At 43.6% G+C, this 25,101-nt stretch overlaps 3 protein-coding genes across 5 annotated transcripts; all 3 read right to left on the bottom strand.

Moving 5' to 3' along the window:
• Positions 1-5,214: 5,214 nt before the first annotated feature.
• On the bottom strand, positions 5,215-9,850 carry LOC115134748 (tetraspanin-3). The gene is made up of 7 exons (XM_029668943.2): positions 9,633-9,850; positions 8,655-8,846; positions 7,905-7,979; positions 7,521-7,622; positions 7,260-7,412; positions 7,083-7,166; positions 5,215-6,138 (listed from the first exon to the last, which is right to left on the bottom strand). Exons 1-7 carry the CDS (start codon positions 9,693-9,695, stop codon positions 6,046-6,048), a joined length of 762 nt encoding a protein of 253 aa, XP_029524803.1. The 5' UTR covers positions 9,696-9,850; the 3' UTR covers positions 5,215-6,045.
• Positions 9,851-18,355: 8,505 nt separating this feature from the next.
• LOC135573386 (uncharacterized) lies at positions 18,356-21,726 on the bottom strand. 3 transcript variants are annotated; one of them, XM_065022548.1, is made up of 10 exons: positions 20,983-21,726; positions 20,719-20,895; positions 20,567-20,628; positions 20,398-20,484; positions 20,269-20,310; positions 20,027-20,200; positions 19,268-19,948; positions 19,083-19,198; positions 18,875-18,986; positions 18,356-18,780 (listed from the first exon to the last, which is right to left on the bottom strand). In XM_065022548.1, exons 1-7 carry the CDS (start codon positions 21,044-21,046, stop codon positions 19,913-19,915), a joined length of 642 nt encoding a protein of 213 aa, XP_064878620.1. In that variant the 5' UTR covers positions 21,047-21,726; the 3' UTR covers positions 18,356-18,780; positions 18,875-18,986; positions 19,083-19,198; positions 19,268-19,912. The 3 variants fall into 3 exon arrangements, with proteins under 3 accessions (XP_064878620.1, XP_064878618.1, XP_064878619.1); XM_065022546.1 differs by having other exon boundaries at positions 19,083-19,814; positions 19,913-19,948; XM_065022547.1 differs by lacking the exon at positions 19,083-19,198.
• Positions 21,727-23,501: 1,775 nt separating this feature from the next.
• Positions 23,502-24,345, bottom strand: ch25hl1.2 (cholesterol 25-hydroxylase like 1, tandem duplicate 2). Its single transcript, XM_065022152.1, is given in 4 exon segments — positions 23,502-23,874; positions 23,876-23,976; positions 23,978-24,132; positions 24,135-24,345. Coding segments are annotated over 4 exon segments (840 nt in total).
• Positions 24,346-25,101: the final 756 nt, after the last annotated feature.

Below are 25,101 nucleotides of genomic sequence, written 5' to 3'. Positions count from 1 at the left end.
GGAACTCCTTCAAGACTATTGGAAAAGCATTCCAGGTGAAACTGTTTAGAGAATGCCAAGAGTGTTCAAAGCTGTCATCAAGGCAAAGGGTGGCTGCTTTGAAGAATCTAAAATATATCTTGATTTGTTAACAGTTTTTTGGTTACTACATGATTCCATGTGTGTTATTTCATAGTTTTGATGTATTCACTATTATTCTGCAATGTAGTCACTCAATTAGCCCATGTCAGCTAAACATTTTTAGATTGGTAAATTAGTTTAGCAGCTAGCTATCTAAACCTGTAGTAGCCCTAATCATGGTCAAATTACCGACCGGGGCTCCCACATTGTTTTTGTCAGTCACTCTCAAACAGATATCATATTAAAAACTGCACTTTTTCTTCTCTGCCTCTTGCAGCAAACGTGCCTTAAAATGGCAACATTTTCTCTACGGCCCATGGTAAAATGTGCAGAATTGCAACAACAACAAAAAAATGGTCTCTCCGCTGTCAAGAGGGGGGTCACTAAAATGTTTTGCGGCCCCTCATGAGTTCAGATTTTTTGTGGCCCCCACCCCCATCAAAGTTGCCCAACCCTGTGCTAGAGTGACAAAACCACTCTCTCCTGATGCTCTACCGACACAGTTTCTAAACCCAGAGGAGCAACATTGTGAGTCTTCCAGGAACGCTTGTGAAACAGACCAGGCCGGGTTTAGGGGTTTGATTGAATATTCTTCCTTAGTTGTTAATTTTCTCGAAATCTAAAGGCACAACCTAGATTCGAGCCAATGTCTTAAGTAGTTGAACCTCGTGAAAGTGACCAACTGATACGTTTTCATTTTCGTCAAAAAATACTTTATATTGAAGGAGTGCATTTGAGTTGATGGCCTACACATGCGCAGTTCGGCATGAGACGCCAGTTAGACCCGATGATATGTTTCTACGCATGAGCTTAGCTAGCCAACGTCAACATGACATCACCTACAAGTGTGATCAGGGATTTCTATTGGAGAAGCAGCCTTAGCCCGTCTACTGTACTGCCTTTGCTACAGATGTAAGGATTGCCGGCATGTGCTTTTGCTCAGAAATATCTGACTTTAGTAAGTTCAATACAACTGGGAACTCTGGAAAAAAAACAAGCTCCAACTGGGAAAAATAGTTTTGAACACTCGGAATTCCAAGTCGGAAACTCAAGCATCTTTCTAGAGCTCAGACTTTCCGACCTGAAGATCACAGACGTCATGATTTGACCTTTTTTCTTCTTCTTTGAGTTCCCAGTTGTCTTTAAAGCCCCATTAGTCAGTGTCTGTTACATAGGGTTCAGCCAGGAGTTGGACAGTCGGAAGATCAAATGAAATGGTAGGAGGGTCCTCCCAGCTTCAAGTGGTGTCAGATTTCACATCCTACTCCACAGTTGGAGTTTACTCGACACAGACATTAAAAGATATACTCCTGTGTCCGTGAGAATCAGGGCTACCGCTCAATGCAAGCCATTTCGATCTACAGTGGCCACATGCATTTATAAGCTAAAATGACATTTGAAACTGGTACCAGAACCATGCAGGTCCCCTAAACAGTGGACTTTACATCTGAGGTTTTAACCCACTTAACCCCACAATTTCACCATCATTGTTAAAGACCTAGTTATTTTGTTGCTTTGACAGTCATTTCTGAAGATGATTATTTATTTAATGTGATTTGTCCCTGATTTTAAGGTCAACCCTGTTACATGAACTGAGCTCTCATTTAAAATGGACCATGAAACTATTGCCTTTTAAAATATTTTTTCAAAAGAAACATTGAACATAAACTCAGCAAAAAAAGAAACATCCTCTCACTGTCAACTGCGTTTATTTTCAGCAAACTTAACATGTAAATATTTGTATGAACATAACAAAATTAAACAACTGACACATAAATTGAACAAGTTCCACAGATATTTCAATTGAATAATGTGTCCCTGAACAAAGGGGGGGTCAAAATCAAAAGTAACAGTCTGTATCTGGTGTGGCCACCAGCTGCATTAAGTACTGCAGTGCATATCCTCCTCATGCACTGCACCGGATTTGCCAGTTCTTGCCACATTCTTCCACCAAGGCACCTGCAAGTTCCCAGATATTTCCGATCCAACAGGTCCCAGACGTGCTCAATGGGATTGAGATCCGGGCTCTTCGCTGGCCATGGCAGAACACTGACATTCCTGTCTTGCAGGAAATCACACAGAACAAGCAATATGGCTGGTGGCATTGTCATGCTGGGATGAGCCTGCAGGAAGGGTACCACGAGGGAGGATGTCTTCCCTGTAACACACAATGTTGAGATTGCCTGCAATGACAAGCTCAGTCCGATGATGCTGTGACACACCACCCCAGACCATGACGGACCCTCCACCTCCAAATCGATCCCGCTCCAGAGTACAGGCCTCGGTGTAACGCTCATTCCTTCGACGATAAACGCAAATCCGACCATCACCCCTGGTGAGACAAAACTGCGACTCGTCAGTGAAGAGCACTTTTTGCCAGTCCTGTCTGGTCCAGCAACGATGGGTTTGTGCCCATAGGTGACATTGTTGCCTGTGATGTCTGTTGAGGACATGCCTTACAACAGACCTACAAGACCTCAGTCCAGCCTCTCTCAGCCTATTGCAGACAGTCTGAGTACTGATGGAGGGAATGTGCATTCCTGGTGTAACTCGGGCAGTTGTTGCCGCCATCCTGTACCTGTCCCGCAGGTGTGACGTTCAGACGTACCGATCCTGTGCAGGTGTTGTTACACATGGTCTGCCACTGCGAGGACGATCAGCTGTCCATCCGGTCTCCCTGTAGCGCTATTTTAGGCGTCTCACAGTACGGACAATGGAATTTATTACCCTGGCCACGTCTGCAGTTTTCATAACTGTGACTTTAATTAATTGCCTACCGTTAGTAATCTGTTAGTGTCTTAATGACTGTTCCTCAGGTGCATGTTCATTAATTGTTTATGGTTCATTGAACACGCATTGGAAATAGTGTTTAAACCCTTTAGAATGAAGATCTGTGAAGTTATTTGGATTTTTACGAATTATCTTTGAAAGACAGGGTCCTGAAAAAGGAGTTTCTTTTTTTGCTGAGTTTACAATAGTCAAAACATAGTGTAAAAGCAGGTGAGCAGTTTCTATTTTTTGCCATTTTCTGGTAAAAACTGAGCATGTCAAGCATAATACATCAACCCCGTTACCCCTAGATAGGCTAGGAATGTTTTAATAATTAGGAATGTTTTAATAATTAAAAATGTTTTGGAAGCTTCAATTGCCCCTCATTGCTGCACACAACAAGCTTCAATTCCACATGTCACAATGGGATTTATGGCTGATTTAAAGATGCACTATGCAGAAATGGCTCTGCCAATTCCTGGTTGCTCAAATTCTAATTCAGTTAGCCCAATTTCAGTATTTGTGACAAAACAAGCAAGTATAGTGTAAAGAATCGTTGTACCATCTAAACTGATATGAAATATATTTTCCATAATCAAACATTTGTATTTTCAGCTGTTTGAAGCTGGTATACAAAAACGAAAGTAAATAAATGCAAAAACAAAATGTAAGATTGGGAAGCATAGAACAGCACACATAGAACATATCTACTGTTTCTTAGACTTGCTTTCAATAAAGAATGACAGATCTATAGCTCACATTTCTTTGAGAATCTGGTCAGGTCCCTAAAAAAAGTTACATATTGCAGCTTTAAGATGAAAACCTCAACCCTATTACGGTCAACCCAGTTACTTAATGACACTTCATGGGCACTTACAATATGTTATTATTTGTGAAGTGGAACATGTGCTTTTATGGCAGAATGTGAAATGAATAGTTGACCACATTAGACTACACAAAATGTACTCTATTCGAGGAACAACCCTTGTGTTGTTTAGGAATCATACTGTAGCGAGGACAGCTGCAAAGTGCACTCGCACACTGTAGTCACAGAGCTATTTATATTCTTTAGTATTGAATATTACTTGTGTGTTTGAGCAATTAAGTGGGATATACTGTCCACATGCTAGAATTGGAAGGAAAATACAATGGCTTAGATGAATTTAGGGTGATACTTCAAATCCCTCTTTCCTTGAGAATACTATTCGACTGACAGTTGTAAATGTATTTATGAAGGACTCTAGCTTTGAAAGTGTTTACATAAGAAATATTTTACCACCTATGTTGCATAAAGTGGACTAGCAAATCAGGTTGTCAGTTTTCTTCGCATAGGTCAGCCAGGCTGTTTGACTCTGTTTTCAGTAATACAAATACAAAATTCCTTTGATTTAAAACTTTACAGGCTTCATTGCAAGTAAATCCAATACTTATTTGGAAACCCCACAAGCAGCTGTCCATTTGTGACTCAAGACAAATCACATTACAGTACAGACTGATCAAACTATTTAAAACATTTTTTTAAACAAATACTTATTTACAATGGCGGCCTACCCCGGACGACGCGGGGCCAATTGTGCACCACCCTAAGGAACTCCCAATCACGGCTGGATGTGATACAGCCTGGATTTGAACCAGGGACTGTAGTGGAGTCTCTTGCACTGAGATGCAGTGCCTTAGACCACTGCGCCACTTGGGAGCAGTTCAAAGGCATCTGGTCACTAAGAGCCTGACTCAAAGTCCCAATGTACAAATACAATTACTGTGTAACTGTTAGCTGACGCATAAGAAAGAAACTTTGCAAGTAGCTACACATTTGTAGCTTTAATACAGACAAGGTAGAACCGGCCTATGGCACCCTGATACCCAATTTAACGATCTAATGACAAGGCTTGTCCCAATAACAAGATTAAGACATGCCCAATCATCGGACTCTGTGCTTAACCAAAAGCATGGCTACATGAATCACTTAAAGCCAGCTCTCCCTCCCCCTGGGAAAGATATTTCCACAAAAGTGGTTTAGGATGTGACTCACTGGTTCTGCCAATGACAACAGCTCTCAGACAATTAGTGTATGAACATCAGGGTGCTTTGTCTGGAGAAAACCATACAGCTCTAATGTCCACACAAGAGAGCCAGGTGCTTTTACACCTGCATTGTTTGCTGTTTGGGGTTTTAGGCTGGGTTTCTGTACAGCACTTTGAGATATCAGCTGATGTACGAAGGGCTATATAAATAAATTTGATTTGATGGCTACAGTCTTGGTTGTGTGCTGAGAAAAGTGAGCATATTTTTGTGAAATATAGAAATAAATGAAACTACAAAATCTTCTGGCTGGAATACAGTTTATTTCCTTGTTAAAGTACCCCCATCTCTGGTTTATTTTACTCTACATGACTACATTTCTTAATTTAATTTTATAACTAGGCCTACATACCACGAGTGTGCTCAACGCCACACAGAAAGTACAACAGAACATTTTAGTAACAGTGCATGTGGATTAATCAAATGACCACATTCTTGCGAAGCAAAACAGTTAATTGACTGCACTTTGGTTACTGCCCATTCCAGGTGGGCCGACGCAGTGCCATTGACTTGTATACCGTCTATAGTTCAACTGCTTCTCATCAGAAACAGAATGGTGCTGGTGAAGGGTGAGATCTGGGCCAAACAAAGCAGTAGCACAAGGCAACCTCACACACAGGAAATGTTCAACTCAGCTACTTGATAAATGCAAATATTTATAAAATATTCCAAAACCAAACACATATTGCAAACTGATATGAGTAAAGTATTCAGTCCACATATTCCATACAGTAGGTTTATCATTCACAGGGGCCTCATCCTTGTTGTTTGAGGTACACAGGTAAAACTTAAGCGCAACAAATATCATTTGTCACATATCACAGAGCAACAAATAACAAAAAAACTTTGTTTAATCTCCATTTAAGAATTTGGCTTGTGGCTTTTTGAAAAAAATAACAAAATACCAACTTACATAGCATGTAAATAAACAGTTTTTTCACCACTTAACCCATCACCATTGTAGAGTATGAGCCACCATGTGAGGAGCTTTTCAACTTACAGCAGAGACCAGAGCTTGGGCAAGCCAGTGAACCATCCCCCACTGACAAAGCCACCAACCTAGGTGTGTGTTCCTTATGCGTAGGTTCCCCCTGTCATGAGAAGCTCGTAGGCAGGGTCACGGCTCCTACGGCACAGCACCACACAGGCACTCAGCATCCCAAATACCTAGGAAAGGAAAACACCAGGGGTTGAAGTGTAGTGTCATCCATGTCTTCCATCCATCTGTTCCTGAGGATGTCACCTGTCAGCCTCTGACCTGGGCACTAGGACAACTACTCTCCCAGGAAAGGCTGAGCAAGGACACAAAGCTACTACATCAGCAGCAAACAGGGAAGCCTCTGGGTGAAAAGCTTCTAGGATTACTGCAAACCAGAAAATTCACATCCACACACTCATTAGCCCATAAAATAATATAAAATCTAATGTTGATGAAATGCAGAGGTGATATTATAAAAGGATGCAACTACAGTACATTGATAAACTGCTATTTAAATGTAGACTAGAACCATTTGCTGTCCTGGGGTTAAGCTGGGTATCTGTATTGCACTTTGGGACAACTACTGATGTAAAAAGGGCTTCAGAAAATACATTTGATAGATTTTTACTGAAATAATGAATGACAGCCATTTAAAAGCAGCCCCCTCATTGTAGTCAAATGAACGGAATGAAAAGGGGTAAATCCAACAAATGACATGCCGTCTTAATCCACTCAATTTCCCACTGCCTCCAGAATCTGATTATGAACATTATAACAAATCAAAGTAAACTAATATATTAAGTCAATGCAAATTGGCAGGGGACAATGTTTCCTTTAGGCTCCATTTAGCCTAGTTTGAGATGTCCTTGTGGCCATGCCATTTCCCCTTTTCCAGAAATTCCTAGATGCATTTTCCCTGTCCCCACGAAACAGTCCCCTCTAGGCCCTGTTCCTTGAGGCTCTGGTGGAGTGTGGCTGGGGGTTGACATAATAATGGCATACCCAGGCCCACTCAGCCTCTATAATGAATCACTTCATGAGTCATACCATAGGGATGTGCAGGGGGGGTCACATGATGGAACAACACATCCATTAGTTGAACGAAAGAGGGCTGATGGAATTGGTTCTGTACCTGAATTGCAGCGAACGTCAGTGCAGCCCAGATGACGTACATCATTATCTCCTTTAGTTTCTTCACAACAAGGGCTTCACATCCCTGGAAACACACAAACAATACATTGTGTAAGAGAATCAATGTGAATGTTATGCATGAGAGCAAAGCATAGGTATGTTTTGGACAATCTCTTACCTCTGGATAGAGGTCTCCAGGACGGGCTAGAGAGCCTGTACAGTTGCTGACATTAGGTTTGCAGCAGCTCACTGGTACACTGTTGTTTTGAAACTCATTAAACCAGCGTGTGTTCATCCAGTCTGAGTAAGTGTGAATTCCACAACAATGGAGCTGCAGGCATGACAAATGGTGATGGTCAATACTAGATCATTTCAATACAGCTTTAAATAACTTAACTGTTACACAAAACATGAATTGCCCAAGTTTACATTCTATCACCTGTCTTTGCACGTAGTCAATGGCACGGCTTGAGGCATCTGCATTGGTGCCATTGTACTCATTGTACACCTTCTGGATGGAGTGATTGACCTCATCTTCAACCTGTAAACAAACAGGTTACTGGGCTTAACGGGACAATCTTACATAACCTCATTAATGCATTTCTGATGAATACTAGGCTACTATAGTGAATCACCACTTAAGATAACACTTTCTCCATTCATGGGAAGACTAAATATAAAAGATATATTTCCTACTAGAACATTTTTAATATTGTTAAACAAAAAAAGTTTCACATTGGAACATTTCCAGATAATTGGTATCCTGAACAAAATCTGATTTTCACAAATGTAACCTTGATCAATATGTACTTGACTTACACACCTTCGATCTGTAAATATAACCAAGAACCACCACAGCCACTTCCGTCACAAACACCAGCAGGAGAATGATGACAAACTGTGGTGAAAAGAGAAAGAATTAAACGTAAGAAACTCCTGAAAATAAAAGAGTCCCTAAGGCAGACAGGAACATTTTAAGATCTCCAGCATTTATTTGGGGCAGCAGGTAGCCTAGTGGTTAACCAAAAGGTTGCTGGATCAAATCCTCGAGCTGACAAGGTAAAAATCTGTCATTCTCTCCCTGAACAAGGCAGTTAACCCACTATAAGATGGGAAATAAGTCACACATTTAAATCAACACTGTAATGAAGGATTATCCAACATAAAAGGTGAAATACAATTATTTTTAAAAACATGATACAAAAGCTCTCTGCTGGCCAGTCTTCTGGCCAACAGGATTACTGAGGAAGTTCTGAGACCAGTTTGAATGTTGTAGTAGTAGGGGATAAGGCAACATTCACTGCAGGGCTCTAAAGCGCAACCATTTTACTTGCATATGCACCCAAATATTTTTTGCAATGATTACTTCACTGCACCGAAGCCCGAGTGCCATGGGGAATACATTGAGCGCAGATTCATGACAGTCACGCTTGTACCATTACTACAAAGAAAACGCCGTTACCTCAAATATGTTTCATTGTGCTCCTAAATTTCTTTGTGTGAGCCTACATTTTTCAACTTATGCGCACACGTGCTCCCTGTAAAAAACATCAGCGTAGAGCCCTGCACTTACCGTTATAAGGCCACAGCGGCTTTCTCGTATTGTGGCACAGCATCCAATAAGACCAATGATGAAAAGGAGGCCTCCAACTGCAATTATGGTCACAGCAGGGATAAGGGTGTACACATCCTCAAAGAAGTGGTCGTAGTCATCATAGGTGATGAACACGTAGGCTCCAACATAGCACAAAATCCCTGCTGCTGCCTGTATTATGGGGGGAGAGAGTATTAAAAATCACACAAAAAAAAAACATATTATAAAACAAAAAAAAGGTTCAAATCAGTGTGGCCTCAGAGGCCAATCTTGAGCATGCTATGGGCTAAGGATGAGCCAAAAGACATGTTTGTCTGACACAAAAGCATACAACTTTACAACCATCCCATTGGCATTATAATACCTCAATCCTTCAAATTGGAATTATTTGATTTCTTACTGACTGGCAAAGACCATTGTGTTAATTGATCTCTCAAGCCTTTAGTTGAAGGCATTCAGTTGTACAATTGACTAGGTGTCCCTCTTTCCCTTTATATCCTAACATATGGAAGTTTAGAAAAAGAGCTGCCAACAAAACACTTTATGTTGAGGACCCACTTACAGTATGGCTATTAGGCTACCGTTTCATTTGATGGGAATGGGCATTTAAAAAGATAAATACATTGGCTGGGACAAAGGGGGCACAGAAGCCCAGCATGAAACTCCCTGATTCTAGCCGCAGTAGCCAAAGCAACCAGACAAAGAAAGACAGAGAACAAAAGGAAATGTTCAGCTAGCTAACGTTAGTTACATGTAAAAGGGATAGCAACATGACTGCAAGAACATTGCACTATGTAGTAACCCAAAGGCCCAAACAGTATATTGAAGATAAAAATAGACAAACAGCCACATGGCCTAGGTTGCATTGAATGGTAGTAAGTAGCAGGTTGCTGCGTATAATGTTGTGGATGAGAATTTGCGCATTCGCGAACGACACAAGATGTCGTTTTAACTTACCCAAAAAATGAGGTTCAGAAAGACCAGCACTGTCTTTGATGAGGTAATACCACACTGACCCATGTTTAAAATAGGGATTCTCTATTACAGTAAAAACGTATTTGTGAACTAACTGGCTATGTCCTCCTGCGTTTACAATCCATGCCTGACTGGAGTGGATTCTCTCTCCCACACACCGGAGTCCTAGCTTCACATAAACCAGCTGTATGTCATGTGACCCGATGAGCTGGTCATCCTTGCCGTGTGTATAATAACACCGATTAAAAGGATCTAACCCCCTTTTTTTATGTCGCCTAAAATGACATACCCAAATCAAACTACCTGTAGCTCAGGACCTGAAGCAAGGATATGCATATTCTTGATACCATTTGAAAGAAAACACTTTGAAGTTTGTGGAAATGTTAAATTAATGTAGGAGATATAACACATTAGATCTGGTAAAAGATAATACAAAAAAAAAACGTTTTTTTTGTTGTTGTTCCATCATCTTTGAAATGCAAGCGAAAGGCCATAATGTATTATTCCAGGTTTGTACAATTTAGATTTTGTCGTCCACTAGATGGCAGCAGTATATGTGCAAAGTTTTAGACTGATCCAATGAACCATTGTAGTTCTGTTCAAAATGTTGTATTTAAGTCTGCCCAAATGTGCCAATTTGGTTTATTGATACATTTTGAAGATCATAACTATGCACTTTCCTCAAACAATAGCATGGTATTCTTTCACTGAAATAGCTACTGTAAATTGGACAGTGCAGTTAGATTAACAAGAATTTAAGCTTTCTGCCCATATCAGATATGTCTATCAGATATGTCTATGGGAAATGTTCTTGTTACTTACAACCTCATGCTAATAACAATAGCCTATGTTAGCTCAACCGCCCCACGGGGGACACAATGATCCCGTAGCGGTTAACCAGTTACATGCAGCCTGGTCTAGGCCAATAGGAAAGCCTCAGAATTTGCAGTGAGTGATCAACAGCATCAAAAGCTTTTGACAGGTCAATAAAGAGGGCAGCACAATGTTGCCTTTTAACCATACAGTTAAGCACATCATTTATAACTAGGGATGCAGCAGAGAGTGCTATGACCTGGTCTAAAATTCGACTGATGTACATTTAGAATACATTTCAAAGATAAGAAACATTTTAGCTGAGATTTAATCAAGGATTCTAATATTTTACCTTGGAGAAAAAGTTTAGAAACAGGGCTATAATTATTTAGGTCACAAGGGTCACCACCTTTGTGAAGGGGGAATACATGGGCCACCTTCCAAACCTTGGGGATAGTTCCAGATATAATCGTCAGGATAAAAAATATGGGTTAATGATTCAGCAATCAGGGGAGCAGAGAACTGCAGCAAAAATGGATCAAGCACATCAGCCCTAGTGGATAAAAAAAAAGAACCTCCCGCAGCTCAGACTCCTGGAGTGGACCAGCTACCACCGGCCTGAGGAGAGACACATGGAACGAGGAGTTAATACGGTAATCTGGGGGAAGCTGTAAAGTGTAACAAACCTTGTTCACTTACCTCAGGACATTGAATGGCCTCACAAACCGCGGACCCAGCATCCGGCAGGGCAGGCGGAGGGGCAGGTTTCGGGTCAAGAACCAGATCCGGTGAACACCGGGGCCTCACTGCGGTGGCGGTTTGCACTGGCCTTCTGACACCTCACGGCTTGCTGAAGGTACACATGAGCGGCGTCCCACGTCTCCTCCGAGCGCCTAAACCAGTCGTCTACCGCATGAGCCTCGATCTGGCTCTGATGCCACGGCGCCAGAACCGGCTGGTACCTCAGTACGCACTGGAAAGGGGAGATGTTGGTAGAGGAGTGGCGGAGCGAGTTCTGGGCCATCTTTGGCCAGGATATGAACGCCGCCCACTCCCCCGGCCCATCCTGGCAGTAAGACCGCAGAAACCTACCCACATCCTGGTTTACTCTCTCCACCTGCCCGTTACTCTCGGGGTGAAAACCTGAGGTAAGGCTGACCGAGACCCCCAGACGTTCCATGAATGCCCTCAACGGGAACTGGGGACTCCAATCAGACACTATATCCTCAGGCACCCCGTAGTGCCGGAAAACGTGAGTAAACAAGACCTCCGCAGTCTGTAGGGCCGTAGGGAGACCAGGCAAAGGGAGGAGACAGCAGGATTTAGAAAACCGATCCACAACAACCAGGATCGTGGTGTTACCCTGTGAGGGAGGTAGATTCATCAGGAAGTCCACCGACAGGAGCGACCACGGCCGTTGCGGAATGGGTAAGGGTTGTAACTTCCCTCCGGGCAGGTGCCTAGGGGCCTTGCACTGGGCGCACACCAAGCAGGAGGAAACATAAACCCTCACGTCCTTAGCCAAGCTGGACCACCAGTACTTCCCACTAAGGCAGCACAATGTCCGACCGATGCGCGGATGACCAGAAGAGGGTGACATGTGGGCCCAATAGATCAAACGGTCGTGGACATCAAATGGAACGTACAGATGCCCAGCTGGACACTGGGGGGGAGTGGGCTCTGTACGTAACGCCCGCTCGATGTCCGTGTCCAGCTCCCACACTACCGGTGCCACCAGGCAAGAGGCTGGGAGTATGGGAGTGGGATCCATGGACCACTCCTCTGTGTCATACATCCGGGACAGTGCGTCTGCCTTCGCGTTCTGGGAACCCGGTCTGTAGGACATGGTGAAAACAAAACGGGTAAAGAACATGGCCCACCTTGCCTGGCGAGGGTTCAGTCTCCTTGCCGCCCGGATGTACTGGTCCGTCCAGATGAGAAAAGGGTGTTTAGCCCCCTCAAGCCAATGTCTCCACGCCTTCAAAGCCTTGACAACAGCCAACAACTCCCAGTCCCCCACGTCATAGTTTTGCTCAGACTGGCTGAGCTTCTTCGAAAAGAAGGCACAGGGGCGTAGCTTTGGTGGTGTACCCGAGCACTGAGAGAGCACGGCTCCTATCCCAGCTTCGGACACGTCCACCTCCACTATGAACGCTAAAGAGGGATCCGGATGAGCCAGCACGAGAGCCGAGGTAAACAGAGCCCTCAGCTGACCAAAAGCCCTGTCTGCCTCAGCTGACCACTGCAAACGAACTGGTCCCCCCTTCAGCAGTGAGGTAATGGGAACCGTTACCTGGATAAACCTCCGGTAGTAGTTGGAAAACCCTGCACTTCCTTTACCGTGGTGGGAGTCGGCCAATTACGCACGGCTGTAATGTGGTCACTCTCCATCTCCACCCCTGAAGTGGAAATGCGGTACCCTAGGAAGGAGACTGTTGCAAAAACAGGCATTTCTCAGCCTTGACGTACAGGTCATGCTCCAACAGTTGACCAAGCACCCTGCATACCAGGGACACATGCTCGGCACGTGTAGCGGAGTATATCAGAATGTCTTCGATATACACCAATACACCCTGCCCGTGCAGGTCCTGGACAATCTCATCTACAAAGGCCTGGAAGAGCATTGATCAACCCGTACGGCATGACGGGGTACTCATAGTGCCCTGAGGTAGTACTAAATGCCATCTTCCACTCGTCCCCTCCCGGATAAGCACCAGGTTGTAAGCACTCCTGAGATCCAAATTTGTGAAGAAGCGCGTCCCGTGCATTGACTCGATATCACTGGCTATGAGAGGCAGCGGGTAACTGTACCTCACAGTGATTTGGTTGATGTCTCAATAGTCAATACACGGGCACAGACCTTCATCCTTCTTCTTCACAAAAAAGAAACTTGAGGAGGCAGGTGAAGTGGAAGGCCGAATGTACCCCTGCCCCAGAGATTCGGAGACATATGTTTCCATAGCCGCCATCTCCTCTTGCGACAGGGGATACACGTGACTCCTGGGAAGTGCTGCGTCTACCAGGAGATTTATCGCACACTCCCCCCGTCGATGGGGTGGTAATTGAGTCGCCTTCTATTGACATAAGGCGAGAGCCAAATCGGCATATTCAGAGGGGATGTGCACGGTGGAGACCTGGTCTGGACTTTCCACCGTAGTAGCACTGACTGAAACCCCTAAACACCTCCCCGAGCACTTTCGTGACCAGCCCGTGAGAACCCCCCGTTGCCACGAAATAGTGGGGTCATGACAGGCCAACCAGGGTAGGCCCAGCACCTTTGGAAACGCAGGAGAATCAATAAGGAATAGACTGATTCTCTCCTTGCGACCCTCCTGCGTAACCATGCCCAGTCGAGCGATGGCCTCCCTAATTAGCCCTGACCCTAATGGTCGACTATCTAGGGCGTGCACAGGGAAGGACATATCCACAGGAATAATGGGGATCCCTAAACTATGGGCAAATGATCTGTCAATAAAATTCCCAGCTGCGCCTGAATCTACGAGCACCTTATGCTGGGAATGCGGGAAAAACTCATGTGAGCAACAGGGGGCTCTGGGTGAGCCTGGTGCAGACTCACCTGGGGTGACACATGAGTGCCCTGCCTGCTGCCTCGACTCCCAGAGGAACCTCCCCAGCACCGACCGGCAGTGTGCCCTCTGCGGCCACAGATGGTGCAAGGAACGGCCCCTCCTCCAGTCGCCCTAAGTGCAGCACCTTCCAACTCCATGGGCGTTGGAGCGGTGGTGCTGGGGGACAGAATCAACAGACCCTGATCTGGACGTCCGCGGGTAGCAAGCAGGTCATCCAGCCGGATGGACAGGTCCACCAGCTGGTTGAATGTGAGAGTGGTGTTCCTGCAGGCCAACTCCCGACAGATGTCCTCGCGCAAACTGGACCGGTAGTGATTGATCAGGGCTCTATCGTTCCCTCCTGCGCCGGCGGCCAGAGTCCGGAAGTCCAACGTGAACTCCTGTGCGCTCCTCGTCCCCTGCCTCAGGTGTACGAGACGTTCACCTGCCGCTCTACCCTCAGGCGGATGGTCAAAGACTGCCTGGAAGCAGCGGGTGAAATCCCTGAAGTTGTCCAACACCGCTTCTTCTTCCCCCCATATGGCGTTGGCCCACTCCAGGGCCTTCCCTGAGAGGCAGGAGACGAGGGCAGCCACGCTCTCACGGCCCGAGGGAGCCGGGTGGACGGTTGCCAGGTAGAGCTCCAGCTGGAGCAAGAACCCCTGACATCCCGCCGCCGTTCCATCATACTCCCTCGGGAGGGCGAGCCGAATCCCACTGGGACCAGGTGAAGGAGGGGTGAGTGTAGGTGAAACTGGTGGTGCTGGTGGAGATGCTGGAGGAACTCCTCTTCTCTTCCAGCACTCCATGGTTTGTAGCACGCGATCCATGGTGCTGCCGAGATGCTGGAGCATAGTAGCATACTGCTGGACTCGCTCCTCGACACCTACTGCAGGGGCACCTGCTCCTGCTGACTTCATTTGAGGGGTGTGTTTCTGTCAAGGCTTTGGGTAACTGATGAAAATGAGTCAGGCGCAGGAGAGTTGAGATGCGTGGACAAGGTATTTAAATCACAAAAAAACACCAGTATAGAAACAATACAACGGTGCGTGAAATATAATCGTGGCTGGGTCTTCCAGCATGAAAACGACCCGAAACACACAGCCAGGGCAACTAAAGAGTTGCTCCGTAAGAAGCATCTCAAGGTTCTGGAGTGGCCTAGCCAGTCTCCAGACCTGAACCCAATAGAAAATCTTTGGAGGGAGCTGAAAGTCCGTATTGCCCAGCAACAGCCCCGAAACCTGAAGGGTCTGGAGAATGTCTGTATGGAGGAGTGGGCCAAAATCCCTGCTGCAGTGTGTGCAAACCTGGTCAAGAACTACAGGAAACGTATGATCTCTGTAATTGCAAACAAAGGTTTTGGTACCAAATATTAAGTTCTGCTTTTCTAATGTATCAAATACTTATGTCATGCAATAAAATGCTAATTAATTACTTAAAAATCATACAATGTGATTTTCTGGATTTTTGTTTTAGATTCCGTCTCTCACAGTTGAAGTGTACCTATGATAAAAAATTACAGACCTCTACATGCTTTGTAAGTAGGAAACCGGCAATATCGGCATTGTATCAAATACTTGTTCTCCCCACTGTATATACATGTGTGTGTGTGTGTGTGTGTGTGTGTGTGTGTGTGTGTGTGTGTGTGTGTGTGTGTGTGTGTGTGTGTGTGTGTGTGTGTGTGTGTGTGTGTGTGTGTGCACTGTATGTGTAGTTGCATGTTAGCACTCCATTGTTGTTTCGGTTAGTCGTTATTGTTTTATGGTTCACTTACTTTAAATAAAAAGATGTGGAACCCAACACTGCACGTTGGTCCTAGTATGCTTCCAATGATTGTGACAGTGAACGGATGATCTCCACATGTGTGGTTCCCACCATTAAGCATGGAGGAGGTGTGGGGGTGCTTTGCTGGTGACACTGTCTGTGATTTATTTAGAATTCAAGGCACACTTAACCAGCATGGCTACCACAGCATTCTGCAGCGGTATGCCATCCCATCTGGTTTGCGCTTCGTGGGACTATCATTTATATTTCAACGGGACAATGACCCAACACACCTCCAGGCTGTGTAAGGGCTATTTTACCAATAAAGAGAGTGATGGACTGCTGCATCAGATGACCTGGCCTCCACAATCACTCGACCTCAACCCAATTGAGATGGTTTTGGATGAGTTGGACCGCAGAGCGAAGGAAAAGCAGCCAACAAGTGCTCAGCATATGTTGGAACTCCTTCAAGACTGTTGGAACAGCATTCCAGGTGAAGCTGGCTGAGAGAATGCCAAGAGTGTGCAAAGCTGTCATCAAGGCAAAGGGGGTGGCTACTTTGAAGAAATAGAAATCTCAAATATATTTTGATTTAACACTTTTTTTGGTTACTACATGATTCCATCTGTGTTATTTCATAGTAGTGATGCCTCTAGCACTGTGATGCAGTGCCTTAGACCGCTGTGCCACTTGGGAGGCCCTTGTTTTCCAACAGAGATGGAGCTTTAAAAGTAACTGGATTTTGCTTTCTTAATCTAGATAGTACATCTGTTTCTCTATTGCCTGAAAGACTGCCAGTCCACTACAGAGTCTGTTTTCCTTCCTTTGGCCCTGATCTGATTTCTCATCTGAATGAGCTCAGATAGATCTAACACTTAGTTTTCTGAGCTATCTTTGACACTGAATATATATATATATATTTTATTTTATTATTTAACCTTTATTTAACTACGCATTTTAACTTAGACTTTTCCTCTGAATAGTTTAAAAGGGGCATGTTTATCTGCCAGAGGAATAAATATGGAGGATGCATATTCTAGAGCTAACTCAGGGTCAGGAATACTGGAGACAGTGGCTAAATCAGAGTAAGAACATGCCATGTAAAAACCCTTGAGGAGAAAACTTGCTGTTTCGTATCTCTAATACATACTATGGGACAATGATCACTGAGATCATATGCAAATGATCCATTATACAAATATTTACAGGGGTTATTAGTAAGAATTAAATCAGGAGTCAACAGGGTTTTTCACATTTAGCCGTGTGGTTTTGAGATCAATTGAGTCTGATTAAAATCAATGCATATACTTTTAAATTAATCTGAGGCCGGGATAGCCAGTCCAGATTCAAATCCCATAAAATGACCAACTCCGAGTACAGCAAATGTGTTAAACACTCCGATATAGCATTAATAGCATCCACCATGGTAACAGGGGGGACGGTAAATCCCAGTAACAACAATGTGTATTCTGGTTTATTGACACATCGACAACCAGGGGCCTGTTGCACAAAACTAGGATAAGGGATTAAGCCAGGATATCTTGGTGATCCTGGCTCAATTGATCCGTAATCCGGTTGCACTAAAGATGGATAGGGGGCAGGAGGATATGTTATGGTATAAATTACCATGGAGATTTATTCTGTGGAGCTAGCCTGCTCCAGACCAGGCTAAATTCCAGGATCTATTTAATCTCATCCCTAATGTCAGTCAGCAGTCACCACAAATGGAAACCAATAGTTATTTCACTGCTCACTATACATTGTTATCACATATAACTAGACCCACTGTTATTATTTAAACGTTTGTGATCATTAATTTCAATGATTTTGGATAAAAAATGATTTTTAGATGTTGCTATCATTAGATAATTTACAGTTTCCCATAGACTATAAGGCTATATATAAAATGATAGAATATTAGGGCCACAGAGGGGAAAAAACACAAGTCATAATATTGTAACCAGTTGTTTTAAAGGAGGACAGTTGTTAAAATGACAGATGTGGGGCATTTCGTGAAATTGTACTTCAGTATGGTTTCATAAACAAAGACATGCTGATGTGCCAGAATATTAAGTATCACATTGTCATAAGTATCAAAACTGTAAAAACAATGTAGCTTTTCTGCAGAAAGAACCAGCCTCATAAATTTATGACTTTATCCTTTTTCTTCAGTGTGGCCCTAGTACTCTGTCATATAAACAAATACACATTCCATATGAATATAAAAACACAATGTGTAACATTATGTTCCTTTATTGAATAAGGACAAAACAAAGCAGGTAAACCATCAGCTCCTTTCGAAACTGAAGTCACAGTGACTCTACAAGATGGAAAGCACAGAATCCAAGCATATTATACAAAATGATACATACACATTCAAAGGTCTGTATATAACACACCCTGCATGTCTGCACACTAAAATAAATGCAGGACAAATCCATACACATCAACTGAACAGAAATGAATGGATGCAGTAGCCTCCCTGCAGCCTTGTATTACACACAGTATACCGCACAAACATCATAAGAGGCCAAATTCGTCAAAAACGAACCCAAAAAAACAAAATTCCTCTGCCACCGCAGGACATATTTAACCAAAATTGAAAGCACACATACTAACTAAAATAATTCAACACATATTGGTCCCTCAGCAGCCGACCACTGTCGTCATCAGGGAAGATTGCCGGATTGTCCCAGTCCATGGCTGGTGGCACTCTGGGGGCCCTCTCCTTCCTCAGGCAGGCCACATTGTGGAGGACAGCACAAGCCACAGTAATATCACATGCCCTAACAGGGCTGACCCTTAATTTGTGAAGGCAGTGAAAGCGTGCCTTCAGGAGGCCAAAGGTCATTTCAACTCTGGCCCTGGTCCTGGCATGGGCATGGTTGTAGGCCTGCTGTGCTTCCTGGGGGTCTGTGAAAGGTGTCAGGAGAAAAGGCTGGCAGCCATACCCCTGTCTCCCAGCAACACACCAGAGAATTCACCTGTCAACACAAAATCTCATCATTACTACCTCATAAACACAGTGATATTCTTGACACAGCCATGATGGTTATAAATAGGGGTTGTGTGGCTTACCTTGTGATAGGCACTGATAGATTTCAGAGGCCCGAAAGATTCTGGAGTCATGGACTGAGCCAGGCCATTTTGCCACAACATTGCTGATCACACAGTCAGCATTGCAGACCATCTGAAATCATAAGATGAGGAATATTACACCAATCAATGCACATCACTGGCAATGCAGAGTGTTCGTCAATGGACAATATCAAAAAGTTATGTTCACCTGAACATTAATGCTGTGAAAGGATTTCCTATTCACAAAATCGGCCTCATGGGCACCTGAGGGGGCTTTTATCCTTATGTGTGTGCAGTCCACTGCACCAATGACATTGGGGAAACCTGTCACACAAAGTAATGAGTATCCTACTATGTGTTAACAGTTGTCCTGTAATTTGTAGATCCTCTTACCTGCAATCCTATAGAACTCCTCTTTGATGTCACAGAGTCTTCTGTGGCCAGGGAAGGAGATGAAGACATCTGCTAATGCTTTGATAGCCAGACACACACTCCTTATTGTGCGGCAAATTGTGGCCTTGTTCAGCATCCCCCACTGAGTACAGGAAGGCTCCACTAGCAAAAAAGCGCAAGGCCACACAAACCATTTGCTCCACACTCAGTGCATGGCTCCGTGCAGTGCGGTGCTTAATCCTGGGACCCAGTAGTCTGCATAGATACCTGATGCCATCTGCAGAAAACCTGTATCTTTCATATAGATGGTCATCAGGGAAGGCCAGTGGGTCCAACCGGTCCCTGAAGACCCTTTCTCGCCTGAAGGCTCTCCTCAGCACAAGTGCTTCTTCATCCACCACATCTCGCACGAATGGGCATGCCATTGTCAGAGCAGAAAGGAACACACAATTTTGGGCCTTCATATAGGCTAGTGGCCACACCTGGTGCTGGGGGGGTGGGCAAAAGAGGGCGATGCCTTATAACGATGACTTGGTTGTACTGATTGCTGGGAAAATAAAAAAAACCTTAGAAAGATGCCACCGTCCTGTGTGCTCACAATAAGAGCTCATATGTCATGGCTCACTTGACTTTACGAGAATATACCTAATTTTTATTTTGAGCTGTGTCATCTTCTTGGAGCTGGGGAGGAAAGAAAAATAATGATTAATACATTTGTGTTACAGTTAGCATACAGTGTACATTGAAGGCATATCTCACCTCCCTCTCAAGTTTTTTTATTTCAAGGTCCAGTTTCCTAATTGTCCTCTTTTTTATTTCGGACTCCAGTGCAAGATTTTCCATCTTTTTCTTCTTGTACTGAATGTCTATGTCTGCCAGTTCTATTTGGCGCCGGAGGTGGTTGCCATACAACTTTCTGATAGCTTGTGAGCTCTGTGAACACAATACAATTAGCGCAGCTGGAATTTGGCAGGATGTGGTGTCCTTTTATTAATACGCACTATGTTGCCAGGCTGGTTTTCCCACTGTATAGCATCTGGGTCCTGTAAAAGAAATTAGATTTTTTGATTTTGATGAGGACTCCTCACCATTGTAGAGTAAATAGTACTTTCACAGTCTTAACATGATACCTCATGCCTTCTGGAATCCAGAGAGATGGTCTCCTCCTCATCATCGTCTCCATCATGTGCTGTTGCTGCTGCACTGGGGCCTTCACCCTATCACATTTAATCGGATTCATATTGAAGCTAGTAGACAAGACATGCCAGGCCTACAGTATGCCTTTGATGGAGTACTCACTGGATCAGCATCGTCTGGTGCTTGTGCTGGTGGCTCTAACAGGAACACAGTGCTGCCAGGCACTGCAAGGCAATAGGTAAACCAAAGTCAGACAGTCCAAATTGATTCAATATGAATGTGGTTGTATCCCATGTAGAGATGGAAGGACATACCTTGAATGAAGCGGGTGGCATCTTGGGAGGAACCTATGCTCGTCTCTTTCCCCCCAGGGATCCCCTCTAAGACGGGCCTGCCTTTATTTAGCTCCAAGGCCATGTCCTCTGCTGGGGTAAGGTCAGCCTTTGGTGACCCACCACCCGTGCCTTGTCTGTGGGTATTCTTTTTCACTGCTAAAACAGTACAGACAATGTGTGAGCAGGCACCTTCTGGGTACAATATATGCTTGTGCTTTGTTAAATATTAGTCAGGGACCATACCATTCTGCAGAATGTTCTTGTATTTGATTTTGACCTGCTGCCATGTCCGTTTTGGCCCGTTCATGTTTAATCTACACACACACACACACACACACACACATTTAATGGAGTCACACTGCAAAAAATTACTTGGTATTTTTGTCTTGTTTTCAGTAAAAATATCAAAAAATGTATCATAGCTTTATACAGTGTGATGGAGTTACTTTACACAATTTCACTCATATCTGCAGTGCATTTCAATTAAAAATTTAACCGTTTCATAATTACAGTACAACTGCATTTTTGGAGATGTGAATTAAATATTTGAATTGTAATTGTGATGTTTCAGCGGAGCGGTGAGTGTGTAATTGTGCACTACTTACGCATTCAGGCGGTCTGCAATACTTTGCCACGCTTTTTCTCTTTGCTTTATCACTGTGGCGGTGTTGCCTTCCTTCTTAATTATATCTTTTACCTCCTGGTATGCCTCCATGAGGATTTGTGCTTCCGACGGGGAAAAGTACGCGGCTCTAGTTGCCATGGTAAATCAGTTAATCTGTGATCTGTGGCGGGGTCTATTTGAGTGAGCCGTGAGCGCGCACCTATCAGGATTGGTTTCACCTGGCTTAATGAATCCGTGTCTGCTCATCCTGGCTTGGTCTTTGTGCAACCAATTAAGCCTGGACGCACATGTTTTGGCTTCATTGAGCTCAGCTGAGTCATTTATCCCGGATGTCTTAATTCTACTTTTGTGCAACAGGCCCCAGGTTATCGCATTTATTGGGAACAAAAATATTTAAAGATTGGGACACCATGAAATTAGATTTTACATTATGGCCACTGCTCCCGTTTTTTGTAATCAGTCACAAATAAATTATAATAATTTACTTCAATGTCTTTGTCAGAGACAGAACAATTTATCCATGTTTCAGAGAGAACCAGAAGTCCTGTACCCAAATGTCAAAAATCCTCATCGAATATTCAGAAATGTATTAAAGTAATTATATGTATCCACCAATCCAAAGAGAGGAATAGGCGAACGCTTGACATCCCACTGTGCTTCTTTGTGGACAACGACTCCTATTGTTTGGGAGGAGAGACGAGTATCTTGTCAGTATATCCGTAATCTTTGCTAGCGCTGGAAGCACAGGGTGCAGCGATAACGTCATAACTATATCCAAAAACATGGCAGACGTTGGATGAACATATGTTAATATCTTTGGCTGAGTGATAAAAAAAATCGGCCTCAGCGACAATTATTGAAATCAAGGGGCCAGGATTCAGGTCTAGAGGCACGGTTTTGACTGCTCCTACAGATTTACATTAATAAATTGTGATTGACTGACTGATCTAGAATGGAAAGGAGTGGGTGCTCAACCAAAGTGAGTCTAGGAGATGGTTCACCACAAACAATTATAGGTTTTAGTAAGCAAGTTGAAAAGATTGACATTTCGGCCTTCAGAATAAACACAAAGGGAATGGACAAGTTAATATAGGGCAGGGGTGGGCAATTCCAGTCCTCAAGGGCCTGATTGGTGTCACAGTTTTGCCTCAGCTCCAGCTAACACACCTGACTCCAGTAATCAGTTAATCATGATCTTCAGTTTAGAATGCAATTTGATTAATCAGCTGTGTTTGTTAGGGATGGAGAAAAAGTGTGTCACCAATCAGGCCCTCGAGGACTGGAGTTGCCCACTCCTGATATAGGGCATGAGGAAGACCATTAGGGATAAACTCTATTCAGCTGGTGGTGCTAATTGAGAGATGGAGTGGTACAGGGTGGTACTCAGGGTGTGGGGTACTATGGTCAATGTCTCCACCCAGTGATGAGATACAGAAGTCTAAGCTCCCTCCATGTGTAAACATTAAGTGCAAATAAGTCCAAAAAGGGATGGGGCCCTTCACAAAAGCATACTATAGTCCTTTCCTAGATTAAGATCTCTGGGGACTAAAGTCTCTAAGGAATGGATCCAGAACGTCTCTCTGGACTTTCAGTGTTTGTCAACATCACCACCGCATTTGTTTTTGCTGACTTGTTCAATTCCAAACTAAAATAACTCACAAAGTGAGTGTCCCCGCTATTTGAAATGGAGGGTCACTGTGCTGTTGGGGTCAGCACATCAAATGGCACTTTGGTGCTCACCCATTCTAGTGTGTAACTCCCTTGATGTCTCTCCTATGTAAAATGAGCTGCACTGGCAGCGAATCACATAGATCACGTTGCGAGAATTGCAATGGATGGTACTTTTTATTTTTATGTCTCGACCCGATCTGGGGTGCGAGAAACTTATTATACTTTGGGTGTACTGGCAGGTTGAATAAAGGGACATGGATAAATATATATGTTATATACATGTATTAATTATGAAGAACATGGAAAAGTTTATATACGTTTTTCCATTGTATAATAAAACAGTTTTAACCATAACATCCAACAGAATTCACTCCAATTAATTTACAGGTCTCAAATATATAATTTCATTTTAAAGAGGTCTATTTCTCATAATCATTTAGTTTGAATTAAATTTCATAGAATTTCATCATAAGAATATATTCGTCACTGGCTCTGAGTAAGAGTAAGAGAAACTAAAATCAGCATGTGTTCCAAATATTTTATCCCAGTGGCTGAAGTATGGTGCAATGTTCTTGTTGAGTTTCTGATGGTGCACATCATCCATGCTGGGCCCTCGATAAATACTGAAAGGTATCAGATGAGATGTGGACCAAGGAAAATCATAACCGCAGTGATCCTCCACGGACACATAGACATGGAGCACCATAAAGACACATGTGGTGAGAAGGTGGCATCTCAGGATGACAGAATTCAGGGTGGTCCAAAAGCACACTGTGACCAGCTCCCACCCTCCCAGGCATTGTGTAGCCAGAACAAAGGGAGCTGAGTAGTTGTGGTGGATGGAAAGTGATGTACAACCAGTGGTGCAGCAGGTGCCAGATGAAGTTCTGGAAGTCAAAGAGCAGAAGGTTTCCCGTCACTCCAGTGATGAGCTCCACTAGAGTTAGGACTTAGGTCTGGCAGTGTCACCGGTGGTCTCCATGTCCACTGAGCCACACTTGCAGGAAGCACAAGGAGCATATGGTTATGCAGACTGATGCCAGCACAATGCAATAGCATGGAAGGTGTTGGCCGCTGGCTCGGCTGGATCTTGAACTCTGGACCCATGGCCATCTGTCCCCTATGATGTCACACGCCAGGATGGGGAGGCAGAACAGAAAGTATGAAGACACATTCAAAACAATGGGGAAAAGAGGAGACCTCAAAGAGTTCCTGTGATTGGGCCTGACACTGTTCCAGAGAGGCTGAAGAGAGGAGTCATTTCCCAGGTCGATTCCCAGGCCTGAAAATGTATCTACTACTAGATCCATCCTGCTTTTGTAAAATAAAGAATGTAAATGGTGTTCATTCCCTTGTACTTAATGTGTAATAAATGTGAATGTGGAAGCCAGGTGCATTGACCAATAAAGACTGCTCCTCTCCCTGAATGTCCAGTATCCACTAACATGGTTCTAAATTATTTATATTGTAACTATTTTCATTCTCAGGTTATACAACAGTCAGGGATGTAATGTATATGACCAACCAATGTCTTGATTGTTAGTATGTGTGCAGGCCTACAGTAGTATTCCATTACATTTTTCCTTTGATTATTTTCACTAGCACACAAAATGCGTTATTATTATACATTGGGTTATTCAATTAATCACAGGGTAGAGATTATCCTCAGGTTCTGCTCATTAAATTATTGTTAAAGTATTGTATGAGTTTTTATGGGTAAAGTCCTACCTTATAAAAAAAATCATAACAGCTGTGATGGAAACAGGAAATGTCTGTACAATTTCCCGACAGATAATTTGTTTGTTCAACATGGTGGGATATTTTTGTGTTGGTGAAATTAATTATGCACAAATATTGATATAATAACCATTATATCAAAGTAAATTTGTTTTGATGTTTCAGGAGTCGTAGTCGGAGAACCATACAGTTTATTAGGCTAAAGATAAAATACGTTATTATGAACTTCACAGGGTTGTGAAAGTGCAAGGTTCTCTTGGTGCTCCTTTCCAATAAATATCGAGGGTCTTATTATTGTAACATGATGATCCATGCTTGGTAGAGTTGAA

The sequence above is a fragment of the Oncorhynchus nerka genome, linkage group LG9a (assembly GCF_034236695.1).
Source record: "Oncorhynchus nerka isolate Pitt River linkage group LG9a, Oner_Uvic_2.0, whole genome shotgun sequence".
Taxonomy (NCBI): domain Eukaryota; kingdom Metazoa; phylum Chordata; class Actinopteri; order Salmoniformes; family Salmonidae; genus Oncorhynchus; species Oncorhynchus nerka.
The sequence above is the reverse complement of the archived record's forward strand: the minus strand, read 5'-3'. Positions and strand labels throughout refer to the sequence as shown.

Bases quoted from the DNA above. Each gene is read 5' to 3' on its own strand.
- LOC115134748 (XM_029668943.2), bottom strand. From the start codon at position 9,695: ATGGGTCAGTGTGGTATTACCTCATCAAAGACAGTGCTGGTCTTTCTG. The intron at 7,980-8,654 runs GTAAGTGCAGGG...TTTTCACCACAG, and splicing joins GCCGCTGTGGCCTTATAACG to TTTGTCATCATTCTCCTGCT. The intron at 7,413-7,520 runs GTGATAGAATGT...TCATGCCTGCAG, and splicing joins TTGACTACGTGCAAAGACAG to CTCCATTGTTGTGGAATTCA.
- LOC135573386 (XM_065022548.1), bottom strand. From the start codon at position 21,046: ATGAACGGGCCAAAACGGACATGGCAGCAGGTCAAAATCAAATACAAG. The intron at 20,896-20,982 runs GTATGGTCCCTG...GTACTGTTTTAG, and splicing joins CAAGAACATTCTGCAGAATG to CAGTGAAAAAGAATACCCAC. The intron at 20,201-20,268 runs GTGCGTATTAAT...TTGTGTTCACAG, and splicing joins AAAACCAGCCTGGCAACATA to AGCTCACAAGCTATCAGAAA.